The sequence below is a fragment of the Danio rerio genome, chromosome 25 (genome assembly GCF_049306965.1).
Source record: "Danio rerio strain Tuebingen ecotype United States chromosome 25, GRCz12tu, whole genome shotgun sequence".
Lineage (NCBI taxonomy): Eukaryota > Metazoa > Chordata > Actinopteri > Cypriniformes > Danionidae > Danio > Danio rerio.
The window spans coordinates 7,075,469-7,094,804 of record NC_133200.1 but is presented as its reverse complement, the minus strand read 5'-3'; the positions used below and the strand labels follow the sequence as shown (position 1 = coordinate 7,094,804).

The window sequence follows — 19,336 nt, the reverse complement described above, 5'->3', positions numbered from 1 at the left end:
AAAAAAAATTAATAAATAATAATGAATCACAACACATAAAAGTGTGAAATAATACATATATTCAAAATTGACATAAATTTCTATATTTACATTTGATTAATTATTATTATTTACATTTATCTATATCAAATTTAATTTTCTATTTATTTTAGCTGTGATTTTTGTTCTTGTTTTGCACATATGGTAATGATAATGGATTTTTATTTATGTAATTTTTTTTGTGATTTAAATTAACTATTTATTAAGGATAAATAATACACTACATTATACATAAACTGCTATATAAATATTAAATTAGCAGTTGTAGATATATATTTATTAGGGATGTAACGGTATCAGAATTTCACGGTACGGTAATACCTCGGTATGAATGTCACGGTACGGTATTTATTGAATCATTTACAGGAAAAAAAAAACTTTTGAAAATACTCCAAAAAAGTGCCAAAAGTGTCAATGACATACAAATTAGCCATCTATCTGTTAGCTTTGAAACAGGAACTTCAATTTTAATAACAAAAAATTATTAAACCATGTAAAAAAATAAAGTTTCAATTTAGTATTGTTAAAAACTCATCACATTTAACATTTAATCACTCACTTAGATAGAGATGGGTTTAAAGGAAAATTATCATATAACTATAATCTGGTAAAAGCTGGTATCTCTGGGTATTTACAATGTCCCCTGCAACAGAAAAAAACCCTCTCATTTGGGACTGAGGATTCTGGGACAAGAGAGATATGACTTGGCCCATGTTGACAGCAGTGGGGTAACATTGTGCATTGTCTTTCCCCCACTTGAGAGGACAAACCATGAGTGAGATAGAGATCTCTTTGCGGTACAAGTCAATGTCTGCATCAATCTGAACAGTGTGCTGTGTTTCTGCAGTCCCCATGACTGTTATTAGTCGTATTCCCCAACTTGCAGGCACGTGCACACATAGGGCTCAACCTGTGCAGTGCACATGCCCTTTTTAGTCTTGGATAGAAAATGCCCTTCCAAAACGATCAAAAGTGCCCCCGCGACGCGACACAACCTCCGTCCAGTCCAGCCCTTCAGTAGGCGCGCGATAACACCTCTCTTTACAATACGCGCGCCACAACACAGCTGATCAGAACGCGCGCGACAGCACCGCTATTCAGCACGCGCGCGGCGACAACACCCGCTTTAGGTTCGATCATTTCCATCTTTTTTTCATCTCCGCTACTAGCAGCACACTCCATTTCCGCATTACTGGATCTGTAGCGACAACAGACCGCAAAGGATTATGGCCACGCCGGGGCTGATGGGAAATGAAGTTTCAGCTACCTCCCGTTCGCTTCATTCGCCTGAGCAAATTTTCTCAGAAGACCTATAGTTTTACCGAGTCATGCGACTTCGGTAATATCGAAAAAATTTAATATTGCGGTATGACGGTATTTACAATACCGTTACATCCCTAATATTTATATATGTAGATATATATAAAGCTTGTGTAGTTTAATTTAATTAAATTGATTTAAATTGAATAAAATCAATAGAATATAATACCCGTTTTTCAATAGTGAGATTTTGACTTAATAATATAAATGACTTGATTAAAGTTTTTTTTTGTTTTTTTTTTGTTTTTTGGGCATATAGTTTATTTATTTATTTATTTTCTGTATTTATTTATTTTATTGATTGATTGATTGATTAATGTCAAGAACTGCTCTAATATCTTTATTTGCAGTAGTGTGTTTATGTTCTTCCTATTAATGTTTCCCCAGCAAATTTCCTGAGCTGTTCACTTGGTTTAAGAACTTCCTTGGATATAAGGAGATGTCACACCTGGAGACGTACCCGAAGGAAAGAGCCACTGAAGGAATTGCCATGGAAATCGACTACGCTTCCTGCAAGCGTCTGGGCTCCAGTTACCGAGCGTTACCCAAGAGCTACCAGCTGCCCAAGTGCACAGGCAGAACAGCGATCTGTAAAGAAGTATGAGAAGATTTAACATTCACTGCTTTACACACAACCATCATACTTGCATCAAATATATTTATTTATTAGAGGTCAACCGGCCAGAAATCAAAGCAGTTGAGTTGTAGTTTTGTATTGTGTTTTGCATTTATTTTTTCAGTTGTTTAGCTTTTTGTTTTGTGTTTGTTTGTTTTATTTTTTTGTTTTGTTTTATTTTTAGTTTTGTTGTGTTTTTTTTTTTTTTTTTGTCCTGTTTTGTGTGTTTGTTTTTGATTTATTTTTGTTTTGTGTGTTTGTTCTATTTTGTTTTGCTCTGTTTTTTGTTTTGTTGTGTTATTTTTTTATTTTAATTTTGTTTACTTTTTTGTTTAGGGTTTTACTTTGTGGGGCTTTTTTTGTTCTTTGTTTTGTGTTGTGTTGTTTTTTCAGTTTTGTTTATTTTAGTTTTTTTTTGCTTTGTTTTGTGTGTTTTTTATTGTTTTGCATCCGTTTAATTTTCCAGTTTTTGTTCAGTTTTTTGTTTAATTGTTTTTTCATGTTTGCTTAGTTTTTTGTTTAGGTTTTGTTTTTTGTTTTGTTGTTTTTGTTTTGTTTTTTATTGTTTTGTTTGTGTGTTTTTTCTGTTGCTGTGTTGTTTAATTTTGGTTTAGTTTACTTTTCCTCGTTTTTTTGTGTATTTGTTTTGCGTTGCGTTTTACACGTGTTTGCATGTGCATTCATTGTTTTTTGTTTAATTTAGTCTTGTGTTTTTTTCAGTTTTGTTTTGTGTGTTTGTTTTTTTATTATTTAGTTTAGTTTTTTGTTTTGCTGTTGTTTTGTGTTAGTTTGTTTGTTTTGTGTTGTGTTTTGCATTAATTTCATTTAGTTGTTTTTCACTTTTGTTTAGTTTTTTGTTGTTTTTTATTGTTTAGTTGTGTTTTGTTTAGTTTTTTGTTATGTTTTTATGTTGTATGTGTTTGTTGTTTTTTGCGTTGTTTTACATTTTATTTATTTTTGTTTGCTTTTTGTTAAGTTTTGTGTTTCAGTTTTTTTTTTTTTTTAGTTTGTTTTCTTTTGTGTTATTTTGCTTTTAATTTTCAATTATATATTATTTATTTGTTTTGTGTTTAGTAATAATAATAATAATAAAATTTTAAACCATAAATTTAAGACTTATTTTCTTATTTTTAGGTGCTGAATGATACCTGGGTTTCGTTTCCCTCCTGGTCTGAGGACTCCACCTTTGTGAGCTCCAAGAAGACTCAGTATGAAGAGCACATGTACAGATGTGAGGACGAGCGCTTCGAGGTCAGTCTCCACACTCTTGCACTGTTTACGCTCTCCACCTGCTGCTGTTGTGATTTTGCTTTTGTGATGAATGTCTTGCTAATGCTCTTCTAGCTGGATGTGGTACTGGAAACCAACCTGGCCACCATTCGCGTGCTGGAGACCACGCAAAAGAAGCTGTCTCGAATGTCAGCCGAGGAACAGGCCAAATTCAGACTAGACAACACTCTGGGCGGCTTCTCTGAGATCATTCATAGAAAAGCCATACAGAGGATATACGGAGACAAAGCTCCAGACATCATAGACGGACTGAAGAAGAATCCGGCGGCTTCTGTTCCCATCGTTCTTAAGAGGTTAGAGAGGACAAATATACCCTTGTTATTTTTTTGAATAAATTATGAAAGATTCTCATTTCTTGATTTATTAGTATTTTTTTTTTTTTCGTTTTTTAAAATGATTGTTTAAATAAATTAAAAGTTTTTGTTTGTTAGTTTATAATTTTACTTATAATTTAGTATAATAATAATAAAATATATATTATAACCCGTCCTTTGCTGACCAGTGTGTATTTGCAGTGTTGTTTTTGTGTACTTTGGTTATTTATTTTTTAATTGAGTTTTATTTTTAATTTTTTAAATTATTTTAGCCATTTTTTTTACAAATATATAACAAACCACTAAATATAATATTATATTAAAACTGCATATGATACTGAAACAAACTATATTCTGTATTCCATTTTGCAAATAAATACTCCTTAATTTATTATTTAAAAAAGTTATAAATCAAATTAAATAATAAATAAAATAGGCCCAGTTTTTCTTTTTTTAAGTTCATTTAAAAAAAAAAGTACATATATATATATATATATATATATATATATATATATATATATATATATATATATATATATAAATATATATATATATATATATATATATATATATATATATATTTATTTATTTATTTATTTATTTATTTATAATTATTTATAATATTTATATATATATATATATATATATATATATATATATATATACTTTTTTTATATTTGTTGTTTCCATTTTATAGATTAACAACTTTTTTTAAATTATATATGTCTTGAACACAAACTATTATTAGTATTATTATTATTAGTAGTAGTATAACTTCAGCAATAACGATTTTAACATTATGTGTCCGTCATCTCACTATTCAGGCTAAAGCTGAAGGAAGAAGAGTGGCGTGAAGCTCAGAGGGGCTTTAACAAGATCTGGAGGGAGCAGAACGAGAAGTACTATCTGAAATCTCTGGACCATCAAGGCATTAACTTCAAACAGAACGACACTAAAGTGCTGCGCTCCAAAACACTCCTCAATGAGATCGAGAGCATCTTTGATGAGGTGAGACGCTCTCTATTATCTAAAGCAAGTTGAGAAGCTTTGTGTTCCCACAGAAGCTATGTGATATAGTGATTCCATCAGATTTTTTATGGACCATTCAGATTGCAGATCATCCTTAGTTGCAGATTTTCCAATTTTGATATTGATTGTGTTTCGCTTTCTTATTTTTATAAACATTTTATTTATACATTTTCTGAATAAATAAATTATAAAAACCTTATGGTTTAATTTTACCTATATGAAATTATGCTATGTAAAAACATGGGTGTAAAAATAAGAACAATAGACAAGTCTGTAGACGATGCTTGTATAACAGCAGAAATAGCAGCCTGTTTTTTAGTGCGCTATAATTTTATATGCATCATACAGAGAATATGTCATCTGACATCTGAAAACTGTGGGTTCTTCTTATGTATGCTTTAATGAAGTATTTAGGTATTTCTTTCAATATTTCTAGCCAAAAAAAAATTATTAAATACAACATTGATGCATGTATAATATAAACTAAATATATAGCCAAATATTGTTTTGTTAACTTTTGTTAATGACAAATGTATTTTTTAATAACATAGTAATATTAATAATAATACAAATAACTTTTCCTGATAACTAATACTAATAACAATAGTATTAAACCAAATGCATCTATGCAAATTTTTAACAACACCACAAGAACAACATAAACTAATAAATAAATACAAATGCAAAACTTAAATAAAAAATGGATTAAAGCAAGCAATGTTGTGATGAAAAAATGAATAAGAAGAAGCATAATTTTCACAAAGATATAAAAGAAGACGACACGTTAAAACTAAATTCTATGAATTTAAATAGATGCTCAATTATTTAATTAAAATATATTTGTATGGAGATTGTCCGAGATTAAATTAACATATCGTGCTTATTTGTTTTTCTTAATTTGTTTTGAAGCATGTAAAACCTCAGGTGATCCACAAACACAAGAAATATCCCTATAATGTTTTTAATTGATGCTGAAGACATCACGAATGTTAATACAATGCAGAATTGCGTCTTTCTGTGGGTGTTTAGTTATTTTTCTCTCTATCTCTCTCTCTCTATATATATATATACATATATATATATATATATAATTTATTTTTTTTTTCCCAGTGATGAGTTGCGGCTGGAAGGGCATTCGCTGCGTAAAAAACATGCTGGATAAGTTGGCGGTTCATTCCGCTGTGGCGACCCCAGATAAATAGATGGACTAAGCCAACAAGAAAATGATTGAATGAATGAATATATATATATTAGGGATGTAACGGTATCAGAATTTCGCGGTACGGTAATACCTCGGTATGAATGTCACGGTACGGTATTTATTGAATCATTTACAGGAAAAACAAAACTTTTGAAAATACTCCAAAAAAGTGCCAAAAGTGTCAATGACATACAAATTAGTCATCTATCTGTAAGCTTTGAAACACTAATTTCAATTTTAATAACAAAAAATTATTAAACCATGTAAAAAAAACAAAGTTTCAATTTAGTATTGTTAAAAACTCATCACATTCAACATTTAATCACTCACTCACTTACTTACATAGAGATGGGTTTAAAGGAAAATTATCATATAAATATAATCTGGTAAAAGCTGGTATCTCTGGGTATTTACAATGTCCCCTGCAACAGAAAAAAAACCTTCTCATTTGGGACTGAGGTTTCTGGGACAGAGATATGACTTGGCCCATGTTGACAGCAGTGGGGTAACGTTGTGCATTGTCTTTCCCCACTTGAGAAGACAAACCATGAGCGAGATAGAGGTCTCTTTGCGGTACAAGTCAATGTCTGCATCAATCTGAACAGTGTGCTGTGTTTCTGCAGTCCCCATGACTGCTATTAGTCGTATTCCCCAACTTGCAGGCACGTGCACACATAGGGCTCAACCTGTGCAGTGCACATGCCCTTTTTAGTCTTGGATAAAAAATGCCCTTCCAAAACGATCAAAAGTGCCCCCGCGACGCGACACAACCTCCGTCCAGCCCTTCAGTAGGTGCGCGACAACACCTCTCTTGATTATGCGCGCTCAACCCCCCCTCGGCGCTTTACAATACGCGCGCGACAACACAGCTGATCAGAACTCGCGCGACAACACCGCTATTCAGTACGGTAATATCGAAAAAAATTAATATTGCGGTATGACGGTATTTACAATACCGTTACATCCCTAATATATATATATATATATATATATATATATATATATATATATATATATATATATTTATTTATTTATATATATATATATATATATATATATATATATATATATATATATATATATATATACATATTTATATATATATATATTTATTGTAATGTAGTTTGAATAATTGACTTTCATATAGCCCATGCTTTTGTCTAAAAAAAAATAGCGTTTTTGTATTATTTTTATAATTGAGTCCTTTCAGAGTGTTTGTAGGAATGTGTCTGGTGCGTTTGAAAAAGAGAGTGATTTCTACAGGTAGAGCTGCACAATTAATCGAAAAAAGATCGCGTGACCTGTTACCATAGAGAGGGCGGTCGCGTGCATGTGAATGAAGTCTACTTTAGTTAACAACCTGCATATGCTGTGAATAACAGGTAATAAAGTTAAAGTAAATAGCATTCAGTTTGTTGAAGAGAGTAATCATTTGGGAGCCGTACGGTACGTATGAACCGCACTTGGAAGTGAAAATGAAACCAAAAGCGTGCACATCATTTAAATAATCATATCGCATTTTAGAGTAAGGATTGCAACAAGCATTTAATGTTTTTCTTTCATAGCAAACACAGTGTTGTGCATGAGAATAAATGTTTAACAGTGTCAGTATAACTACTGTAGCCTATGTAATATTGAATACAATGCAAGAGGGAATCTGATAATGACAAATGTCAGATTTTACCAGTATAAAAAATGGTCTTATAATGTTGTCAATGACAGATGTCAATGGCATATGTCTCAAACATAATACAACGTCAGAATTATGAATAGTTGTGTCTTGATGTCATCACTGTATGGTGCATTAATGACCAGGACCAATTTAATGTCTGTTCAAGTCCACCGTTCCAGGTCTATACAAAATTCAGCATTTTAACAGTAGAGCTACACATAATATTATTACTGTTGTTTTAACATATGTTTGAGAAATAACAATAATAATTGCCTGCTTATATTAACCTTGATTTTACTTTTGCAGAATCGTGAGAAAATCGTGATCTTTATTTTGAAAAAATTGCGATTCTCAATTTAGCCAGAATCGTGCAGCCCTACCTATAGGTGGTTTGTCAACTCCACTCACCAACATGAAGCACACTCAGAATCGCGCAGTGTTTTTCCAGTAATTTTGAGTGTTTTAAACTTAAAAACAATCACTGATTGTGCAATTTGTGCAAAAATGATCAGATTCAGATTTCTGCTCAGTCAAATGTTGCATCCTTAAAATATTCAATTGTTTGTGTGTTTGTTTAGCGGCAAGAACAGGCTTCAGAAGACGAGCAACACAACTGCTAGCAGCCCTCTAATATGAATAATTAAACTTAAAAACAAAGCTGACTGCACGATTGGTAGAAAAACGGTCAAATTCGGACTTATTTCGATTCGAGCATGGCATCGGTAATGTTTAATCGTTAGTGTGTTTGTTTACTGGTGAGAACAGGCTTCAGAGGACAACAGCTGCTAGCGCCTCTCTAATGACACACTCAGAAACTTTTTTTCAGCAATGTGGAGAGCTTTAAACCCCAAAAATTATCGCTTATTGTACATTTGGTGTGCTTTTTTTCCAGTCAAACGTTGCTTTGCTATTATGTTAAATTTTTTGTGTAACACAATTGCTGACTGCACGGTTGGTGCAACAATGGTCTGTAAAACAGTCTAATGTGTTTAATTGTTTGTTTGTTTAGCGGCAAGAGCAGGTTTCGGAGGACAACAGCAGCACAACGGCTAGCAGCCCTCACCTGACGCTAACCTACGAAGACCATCAGATTTTAGAAGATGCGGCGGCGCTAATAATTCACCACGTGAAACGCCAAAGCAGCATCAACAAAGAGGACAAATACAAAATCAAGCAGATCGTCTACCACTTCATCCCCGACATGCTGTTCGCCCAGAGAGGAGTTTTGTCAGACGTGGAGGAAGAGGACGAAGAGGAAGACATGGAGCTCGATGAAGGGGCATCCAAAAAGCACAACGGGCTCGCTGGAGGAGCTAGCGCAAGCCCTACTAAATCCAAACTGCTGTTTAGCGCGTCCACGGCTCAGCGGCTTCGCTCTTGTGAGGACGCGTATAATCTGTTTTACGTCAATAACAACTGGTACATCTTTCTTCGGCTGCATCAGATCTTGTGTTCGCGATTGCTGAGACTTTACGCGCAGGCCGAGCGGCAGATCGAAGAGGACATGAGGGAGCGCGAGTGGGAGCGGGAGGTGCTTGGACTCAAACGAGACAAAAATGAAAACACCGCCGTTCAGCTGCGTCTGAAGGAGCCCAGTGAGTAGCGAAAATATATAACCTAACGGGATATTTTTGACCAATCAGAGAACAATAGAGTGTTTGACAGGGCGGGGTTTAGATGGGTTGTATTCTTAAAAAATTAAGTGTAATTTGATATTAAACTTCATGTGCCTTTTATTAAATTAATTAAATATTAAATATAAATTAAATTACATATAAATATTAAATTTAAAAATAATAATAATAATAGTTTAATTTGTTAAATTGATTGTACCTTTTATTAAATTAATTAAACATTAAATATGTATTTAATTTAATTAAACAAATTAAAAATAAAGAAAAGTAAAAAAAAAGTTACATTTCGTGTTAATTCATGCCTTTTTGTTAAATTAATTAAATATTAAATATGACTTTAAATTAAATATTAATATTAAATTAATTGTTCAAAGTAGAATTAATTAAATATTAATTTTAATGTATGAATTAATTATACGTATTAAATTTATTTAGAAGTCAAAATTAGTGTAATTTCATGTGCCTTATTAAAATATTTAAATATTAAATATGAATTTAATTAAATATTAAATTAATTTTTTTAAAAGTTTAATTTCATGTTAAATTTGATGTGCCTTTTTATTAAATTAATTAAATATTAAATACAAATTTAATTTTAAAATATTCAATTAGTTTTAAAAAGTAAAAATTATGTAGTTTAATTGTTCCTCGTTGAATTAATTTAATGGGAATTGAATTAAATATAAATATTAAATTTATAATGTAAATGCAGGCGACGCAGTGGCGCATTAGGTAGTGCTGTCGCCTTACAGCAAGAACATCGCTGGTTTGAGCCTCGGCAGGGGTAGTTGGCGTTTCTGTGTGGAGTCTGCATGTTCTCCCTGCGTTCGCGTGGGTTTCCCCCCACAGTCCAAAGACATGCAGTACAGGTCAATTGAGTTGGCTAAATTGTCCTTAGTGAATGAATGAGTGTGTGTGTGTGTGTGGATGTTTCCCAAAGATGGGTTGCAGCTGTGTTGGATAGGTTGACTTGGTGACCCCGGATTAATAAAGGGACTAAGCCAAAAAGAAAATGAATGAATAAAAAAGTAAATACAAAAAAATGTTTTCATGTGCCTTTATTAAATTATTTAAATATTAAAAATAAATTCATTTCAATTAAATACAAATACAAATCAAGTTTTTTTTAAGGGTTAATTAATTTAAAAAAATAATTTTAAAAATTAGATAAGAGAAATTAATTTAATTAAATATAAAAAAAATTAAAAAGAAAAAAAAATGTAAGTTTTTGTTAAATTTAATGTGCCTTTTTATTAAATTAATTAAATATTAAATATGAACTCAAAAATAAATATTACGTCTTTTAAAAGCAAGTTTAAAAACAGATTTATTAAAAAGTAAAAAAAAAAGGCTAATTTCATGTTCCTTTTTATTAAATTAATTAAATCAGCCTCCTTATAAAAGTTCCTGAAAGCAAGCAAGGTCAAGGTGCTCCAGGATTGGCCAGCCCAATCACCATATATAAACATTGTTGAACGTGTCAGGGGTAAGATGGCATTGAAGATAAATTCAAAGAATCTTGATGAACTCTGGGAGTCCTGCAAGAACGCTTTCTTTGCCATTCCAGATGACTTTATTAATCAGTGATTTGAGTCATTGCAGAGATGTATGGATGCAGTCCTTTAAGCTCATGGGAGTCATACACAATATTCATTCTTGACTTTATATTCTATGCTGGACATTATTTCTGTTAAGGGACTTTTGTCTATCCAAAGTCAGACCTTATTGTCCTAATTAAATCATTAAAAATGATCATATTTTAGCATGATCATATTTTATTTTGGTAAAATAAGTGTAATCTAGTGGCTTTTACTTTTATATAAGCCACTTCTGATACCAAATAATCAACTAGAATGGATGGCCGACAAGACTTATGTCAGGTAGTGTATTGTGCAGCCCTAAAGTGTAGGATTATTACTCTGCATTTCTAAAACTATACATTTAATACATATCAAACAATACTAATACTTACAGCATATAAAAAATGCTGTACATATAGAACATTTTTACTCCAGCTCTTCAATAATAGATACAAAGTGTCCCCTTGTTTTTCTTCTATAGCCGTATGTGATTTTTAGCTCATACTTTCACGTTCTGTTTCAGTGGATGTGGAAGTGGAGGATTATTACTCTGCGTTTCTGGAGATGGTGCGAAACCTGCTGGATGGGAATATGGAGGCATCTCAATATGAGGATTCTCTGAGAGAGATGTTCACCATTCACGCTTACATCGCCTTCACCATGGACAAACTCATCCAGAATATAGCTAGACAGGTCTGTCTGCACTGATCCAGACATTAATGTGCTCGCTTCATCGATTCTTTTATAACTTTCTATCTGTCTACCTTTAGCTCCAGCACATTGTGAGCGAGGAGATCTGCGTTCAGGTGACGGAGCTGTACCTGGTTGAGAGTGGTCACTCGTCCACCGGAGGGTCTTTGCTCACTCAGAGCAGCAGAGCTCAGGCTGAAGCCTCATATCAGCGCAAAGCAGAGCAGCTCATGTCTGATGAAAACTGCTTTAAGGTCAGAGTCTGCACATGAGCGGAGATAAAGCTGCTGTCTGTTTTTACAGTCTCTAATCTGTCTTTCTGGCCCTCCAGCTGATGTTCCTGAAGAGCAGAGGAAACGTTCAGCTCACGGTGGAGCTGCTGGACACAGAGGAAGAAAACTCAGATGGGCCGATGGAGATCGAGGTGAGCGAATAGTTACTTAAAGGGCACCTATGGTGAAAAATGCACTTTTCAAGCTGTTTGGAAAGACGTGTGTAAGTATAGTGCATAGACCTTCATATTGGGGTGATATAAACACACACAGTCCTTTTTTTCCCAATTTAACAACATAAAAACAGTGGAATAATTGGAGCGGTTTTTAGATCGAAGTGCGGTTTTTACTTAGAAGTGCGGTCCCCCCACCCACCAATATTGATTGACAGGCGCGTCACCATATTCTCAGTTTGTCGTTTCACGTCTGCCATTTTCAGCGTGTGAGTCAAAGCGAGATCACTAAAGGAACACCCTTGCTCTATTTTCAAATGTAAGGCTCATTGGGCTCAACACAAGATCAATATTCTCCACATTATCGCTTTAATCTGAATTATTGTTTGTACCTTTTGGTAGGTTTGCAAACATATGTACTTTTCATATGTGTTTTCACACCTCTACTTTGGAAAAAGTCAGAAAAGTGGGCGTGTCCAGCTCTGTTTAGGGGGGAGTGTCGGAGGAACTAAAGTGGGAGGGTGTGGGAGTGTCTATTATTGCACGCGCGAGTTTCAGAGTCAAAACACACACACGGGAGAAAGTGATGGTGTTTAACCTACATGGGCATCTGTAGTCGAATTAGTTGCCAAATTATTAAATGGTGGACTTTAACTGCAGTTTGGCTCTTTCATACAGGCAATTCATTCATGCCCCTCGCGACAAACGAGATATTTAATTCAAGGAACTGCTCTAAGTGTGTATTTTTCATGCAATGTTTGATACCGCACGGTGAATGAGAGAAAAAAAACCTCCGCATTTCCCGGAACCTTAGATGCACACGGCAGGTAGACAAAGAGCACTGGTCGCTCACTTACCAAATCTGTAGAGACAGGACAACCAGCAGCAACTAGAGCCGCGTCTTTATGAAGAGAAGACTACAAGCGAATCCAGATCTCAGCGTTTGCAGATGAGAACAGCTCTCAGGTAAACAATGTTCCTCCTTAGACACGTAAGTTAAGTTATTGTTGTCAAGCGTTGCGTACACTGTTAATCCACACGTGAGACTGAGCTCTCACAGAGAGAAAATGAAAGCAAAACTTAACTGCAGCAAACTATAAAAGCAACACTTCATGCTTGTTTTGCCAACACAACGTGGCGTCTCTGTTGTCTAAACACTGTGACAGTAATGAATATTAATGAAGTTGCACAATAGAGCGCACTGATTGGTTTTAACCAAGCTTTACTCATGCATTAATGCATCACACTGTAAGATGTAATAAGACTCACTCTGGCACAGACGCCTAGTCTGCACGCTGGAATACACGCTATTATGTCATGACCGTGACGCAGCTTCAAAAATTCGTTTCAAACAGCAAGTACGGATTTGCTTAAAATAACGCAAAAACAACCAATTTAAACTTTTTAGTGAAATATAGGTGTGCTAATAGTGTCTTTAGCAGTGTGGGACACATATACGACTGTCAACAGCTCAAAAAATGTGTTTTGGTGTTTCGTGACCCTTTAAACTTCAGCCAGTCACATCACAGAAGCTCCCTGTGATCTTAACTAGGTGCAGCTGGAAAAGTACAAGCGCGTTGCCTCGTGTGCGCGTCTCTCCATTGGAAATAAAATAACAAAGTTGCCTGCAGGTCGCACACCAGAAGTGCCTCTTTGCGTGGCGCTGTGCATTTCGGAGTTCTGTCGGGGGTTCTGTCAGGGTGGGCGCCGCGGGCGGCCGCTGACTTGGGGCGCTGCTGTGTTTGCCCTGGTGGAGGCCTGTGTTTGGAGTTCTGGAATGCGTAGCGAGACTACTCGGGACACTTCATGTCACTGAGAGTGTCTGGTGTGCCGTGTCGCGGCTTCGAGCGGCGCATCCGATGCCTCAGTCAAAAGAGAATTCAGTGTGGGTGGTTATTAGTCTCGGTGTACAAGCTCGGCACTTGAAACTAGCACACAGTTGGCTGTAAAAATATACAAAGACAAATGATTTTGTACTCTCTGCTTGGTCTGTGTCCGAGTCATACATGTACGGCTCCTCTCATGTAGCTTAGCTTCTCTCTGTCTGCCTGTCTGCAAACACAGAGCGTGGGAGCTCTTGGCTTCGCCCCCTTGTAACGTTGGGCGGGAAGCCGAAACTAATTTTCATGTAAAGCAACACGCCTCTAAAGTAGCGAGCGGTGTACACGCCCCCAACATGACACTTTTAAACATTATAATAAAAGCGTCTGAACTGTGTGTTGAACTGAACCTAAACTAGCACACTCAAGAACCTTAATATTAAATCATAAAAATGGGGTAAACTATGTGCCCTTTAATGATACTTAACACCGAAAAACACTGTCGTTATATGAAAGCAAATGTTTCCATAAACCACCATGAAAATCAACCCTCCTGTTCTCTCTTGATCCTGTCTAGCGCTGGTCCGATTATGTCATGCGATATCTGTCGGCTGATTTCACGTCTCCAGACCTGAAGGATCATCTCTCCCAGAAGCCTGTGTTTCTGCCCAGGTGAGTCCAGCCAGGCGAGTCTCGCCGTTTCTACGTGCAACACACACTTTGAGTTCGTGAAAGTCATGTGTTGGTTGGTGTTCATATGTGCAGAAACCTGCGACGCATCCGCAAGTGTCAGCGAGGCTGCGAGGCTCAGGAGAAGGAGCTGAAGGACGGAGAGAGAAAGGAGAACGCAGACAGCATGAAGATGGAGTGCATGTTCAAACTCAACTCCTACAAGATGGTGTACGTCTTCAAATCCGAGGATTACATGTACAGACGCACTGCGCTGCTCAGAGCCCATCAGGTAAACACAGACACACTGAGAACTATGACATCACAGTAGTTATGCAGTCACTACTTATGAAATCAAACTGCACGCTAGGGAAGCAACACTTTATTTATTTTTATTTTTTTATTTCATTAGAATATGCAAAAAGGTACATACATTGGGATCATACAAATACAAAGAAACGTCAACAAAAACAACAAAAAACAAAACAAAAACAATATAGTCACGAACTGATAGATAGGTGTGTGTGTGCGCGTCATACCCCTTGGCTGTTTCTCAATATGCGTTCTTCAGCGGTCTTGCATCCTCGTGTTCTCGTGCAACGTCATTATCAGCAGCCTAAGTTCAGTTCCAATACTCAAGACCGCAAATACGGAGGACGCGTGAAACTTCCCGGATGTGTTCTTGATATCGAGGACGCACTGATGCAGACTTGAGCATTGAACTCGCTCTGGAAGTCCCAGAAGTCTTTGCGACTGGAGGTGGGAAGCGCTGCATTTTATTTAGATTTATTATTAAAGTTTAGATATGACTTATTTATATCAGGAGTTTCCCTAAATGAAACGGTGAAAGTAAACATTACCATTAACATCTTAATAAAGGAATAAACACATTAAGGGTGTTTGTTTGCTGAAATTTGTATTAAAATCTGTTTTATTTATATTGTGCAGAGTATATTTATAATGTTTTTATGCAAAGTATATATTTTGAAAAGGGGAAAAACAATAAATCGCTGTATGAATGCTGTAATGTTTAAATAATTTACTATTTAAAACACGTGAAGATCACGTGACCATCAGGAAGAATGCAGCATCTCATTTCTCAAAGGACGCGTTCTCTGCCCTCGCGGTCTCCTGAGTTCGTTCTTCCGAGGACACCTGGCAAGACGGCTCTCCACAAGAACACAAGTCCGTTCTCTGCATTCTTGGAATTGAGAAACAGCCCTTGTGAGACCATATGCCGGTACGGTTGACCTTGGGTTCCTCCAAATGCAAGACAGTGCTAGACCTTATGTGACTAGAGTGTGTCAGCAGTTCCTGCAAGACGAAGACATTGATGCTATGGACTGACCCGCCCATTCTCTAAATCCAATTGAGCACGTCTGGGACATCGTGTCTCGCCCCATCCACCTATGCCACGTTGCACCACAGACTGTCCAGTAGCCGGCAGATGCTTTAGTCTAGGTCTGGCATGAGATTTCTCAGACCATCCGTCAGGAGCATGCCCAGGCACTGTAGGGAGGTCAACGTGAGAGCCACACACACTACAGAGCCTCATTTTGACTTGTTTTGCATCAAAGTTGGATCAGCCTTTAGTGTGTTTTTCCACTTCAATTTTGAGTGTGACTCCAAATCCAGACCTTCAGGGGTTAATAAATTAGATTTTTGTTGATCATTTTGGCGTGATTTTGTTGCTAGCGCATTCAGCTATGTAAAGATTAAAGCAGTGTTTCTCAATTGGTGGGAACATTTTCAGTGGGTCGCGGAGTGTGTGATCAAAAAAACAACAAAAGTTTCATTTTTAAATGCGCGTGCGACAACCGTACCGTCTGACATGTGATATTTCAGTGCAAGTACGACCCCGAATATGTTAAGTGTGGATTTACATATGTTGACGACAAAAAAGGCTAATTGCTCAGTGTGCAGTGAGGTGCTCTCACAAGAAAGCATAAAACCTTGTAAATTAAAACGACATTTAGAAAACCAAACATCCCAGTTGCAAGGACAAACCTGTGGACTATTTTCAAAGACAACTCCAATAGCTGAGGGCATCACAAAAGTGCCGAACATCTTCATGTTCAAAACAAGTACAGGCACTCCGCTCATCTCAATGTGCTCACCGTGTAGCCAAGGCCAAGAAAGCCCACACAAAAGCAGAAGAGCAAATAACTGGTGATTATTATAAAAATGGTGATTATGATGATTATTTTAATAATTTTACTTTAATTTGCTGGTTTGTTCTGTTCAACTGCGTCAGCGTTAACGTTTAATTAACAGTTCAGTTTAGTTCATGGTAACTTAACTTTTCCTCTTCCTAACCACTGTTTACAGTATTTGACGTTTTCACTGTGTAATATTTCTATAATTTGATACATTTTGTTAAATGACAGCTGTAAAATATTGTTTATTTTTTAAGTCTTGGTGATTTTCTTATGATTTATCTGTCACTACTTGTTCATGTTAACAAATAAACACAAATAAAATATAATTCTTAGACTCAGACTCGTTCCTAAAAATTTGGGTCTCGGCTTGATGACCATGTAAAAATGTGGGTCCCATGGCCAAACCAGTTGAGAACCCCTGGAATAAAATATTTAACAAGAATGTTTAATTAATTCAGATCTAAGATGTGTTATTTTAGTGTTCCCTTTATTTTTTAAACGGTATATATATTATATAAATGCATTCTATAAATCTCTTTTTCCTTTGATTAATGCCTGTATGCCTAGGAACATTTATTTTAGTAGCATTAATTAATGCAATATTAATAGTGTTTAATATTTAAATGTAATACGTTTATATATTACTTTTTAAATGGTATAATAAAATACGTTCTCAGTTTGCAATTGTGCAATATTGTTTTTAACATTTATTATGTGAATTCATTAATAAAATGTGAATTATTAAAAATATGGTTTAATATTGATAATAAAACCATTAGAAAATGTCACAAATTTTAATATGATTTAAAAACTTACCTTTAGTCTTTTTCTATCTGCATCCCAGTATTAAGAGAACACGCATATTTACAAATAAATACATTTTGCAACAGCAAACGTGAGTAGCTCTTATCTCTCTCTGTTTCTGTCTGTCTGTCTGTCAGTCTCATGAACGAGTGAGCACCCGTCTGCACCAGCGCTTTCACGCCTGGAGTCAGCGCTGGGCCAAGGAGCACGTGACCCGGGACATGGCTGCCGAAACCAGCCGCTGGCTCATGGGAGAGGGTCGAGAGGGACTGCTGCCCTGCTCCACCAGCTGTGACCCCGAAATCCTTCACTTCCAGCGCATCAACAAATACAGAGTCAAATACGGCCCCACCAACAAGCCCCAGTGACATCAGTGGATAAGGCGGAGCTCGGCTGATGAGGGCGGAGCTCAGCGGTGAGATTTCATGTGACCCACGTTGAGGTTTTTAACAGTGTTTCTTTTTTTCCTCTTTTTTTTTATAAGCTCCTGCATAAAGCGCAGATCACCCAGTGCCAAAAAAACACAGGGGTGAAGACCTGTCAGTCAAACCCAGCCGGACCAATCAGCACAGCTCTCACAGTTTAGACCAGCCCACAAATCTAATACATTGGATTCTTCTTACTAATATTATTTTGAGCTTCACAGGCAGAACATGTGTATGAAAATAAAGCAAAAATGTTTCGGGGGATAAGTGCACTTAACTGTAACGTGAACTAAAATCTGAGGTGCGAATTCAGCATTAGAATTAACCGGATTTCACTTTTAGAAATGAAACAAGTTTCAAAAAATATAGAGAGATTTAAATGGACAGCAATAAAAGATAGAAGACATGTTATGAATCAGAAAAACACTTATTTCTGCACCAGCTTTCAGCGAATATGACCTGTGAACCACACACACACACACACACTTTCAATAGTTTGTAAATACAGTGTAAATATCGCCAGACCTTTTTTATGCCAGATGTGTGTTGTGTTTAGTGTGTTAGTGTGGCGTTTAGGGAGAAAGGAAAGAAAAAGAAGCGAGAACCACATGTGAAAAGGATGGTTTATTACAGTTTTTACCAAAGGGAGTCGGTTACTATTGTTATTCTAAACGTTGGGGTTTGTTTTCTTTCTCTATTTGTGCGTTTCTTTTTTTCCTTATCTGTCTCTTTCTTTCTTTTTTTTTTTTCTTAGTAAAAATGTTAATTTTGCAAAGTAGAAATGTATCCAGGTTCTTGTTTTTGGAAATGGAAGTTTTTATAAGAAAAAAAGAAATGGAAAAAAGCAATTTTAATTTTCGAGGTTTGAATATGGATCTGGTTTCCGTACACTTTTATCACCGAGCGTTTTTCGGATAAACCTTCAAAGCTGTGTCCTCTGGCAGACGCTCCTGAATGTAAAGGTCTTCTCTTTCTCGTCGTCAGAGGCTTCGGTCTTCACTCTGGATAGATTTCTGCTGGACAAATCTAAATATAAATATATATACACATTTTAAAAATGAGTCACAAAGCATGTCTTTTCTGTGGATCATTATAGACCCTTTATTTGCATATTATTTAAATTAATAAAAATTACATTTGTAGCATAAACAAACTGGCTGTTTCTTTGACTGTGGATGAAGTGTTTGTCTGTAGTTTTCCTCTGTGGCCGTCAGGGGGCGATGCGTTTCCTATATTTGATGCTTTTTCACTGCCTAGATCCTGTAAACTCGCCGGCCACTTTATTAGGTACACCTGTCCAGCTGCTCGTTAACGCTAATTTCTAACCAGCCAATCACATGGTAGAAGACATGGTCAAGACTATCTGCTGCAGTTTAAACCGAGCATCAGAATGGGGAAGAAAGATGATTTAAGCGACTTTGAACATGGCATGAGCTGATAGAAAGGCAACAGTAACTCAAATGACCACTTGTTACAACCAAGTCTCGATTTCTGCTGCAACATTTGGATGGTAGGGACAGTATTTGGCATCAATAACATGAAAGCATGGATCCATCCTGCCTTGTATCAACAGTTCAGGCTGTGGTGGTGGTGTAATGGTGTGGGGGAAATTTTCATGTCACACTATGG

The 19,336-nt window shown here is 35.9% G+C and overlaps 1 protein-coding gene across 5 annotated transcripts in view; it reads left to right on the top strand.

Annotated features, from left to right (window-relative positions):
* sin3aa (SIN3 transcription regulator family member Aa) overlaps positions 1-18,860 on the top strand; it is a 41,400-nt gene extending 22,540 nt beyond the window's left edge. For 4 of the 5 annotated variants that reach the window (XM_005162970.5, XM_073942138.1, XM_073942136.1 and 1 more), the window contains 11 exons: positions 1,747-1,957; positions 3,110-3,226; positions 3,320-3,558; positions 4,404-4,587; positions 8,491-9,076; positions 11,219-11,388; positions 11,466-11,639; positions 11,717-11,809; positions 14,228-14,322; positions 14,416-14,611; positions 17,420-18,860. In XM_005162970.5, coding sequence (XP_005163027.1) covers positions 1,747-1,957; positions 3,110-3,226; positions 3,320-3,558; positions 4,404-4,587; positions 8,491-9,076; positions 11,219-11,388; positions 11,466-11,639; positions 11,717-11,809; positions 14,228-14,322; positions 14,416-14,611; positions 17,420-17,650 — 2,296 coding nt within the window. In that variant the 3' untranslated portion in view covers positions 17,651-18,860. 5 annotated transcript variants of the gene reach the window in all.
* The last annotated feature ends 476 nt before the right edge of the window (positions 18,861-19,336 follow it).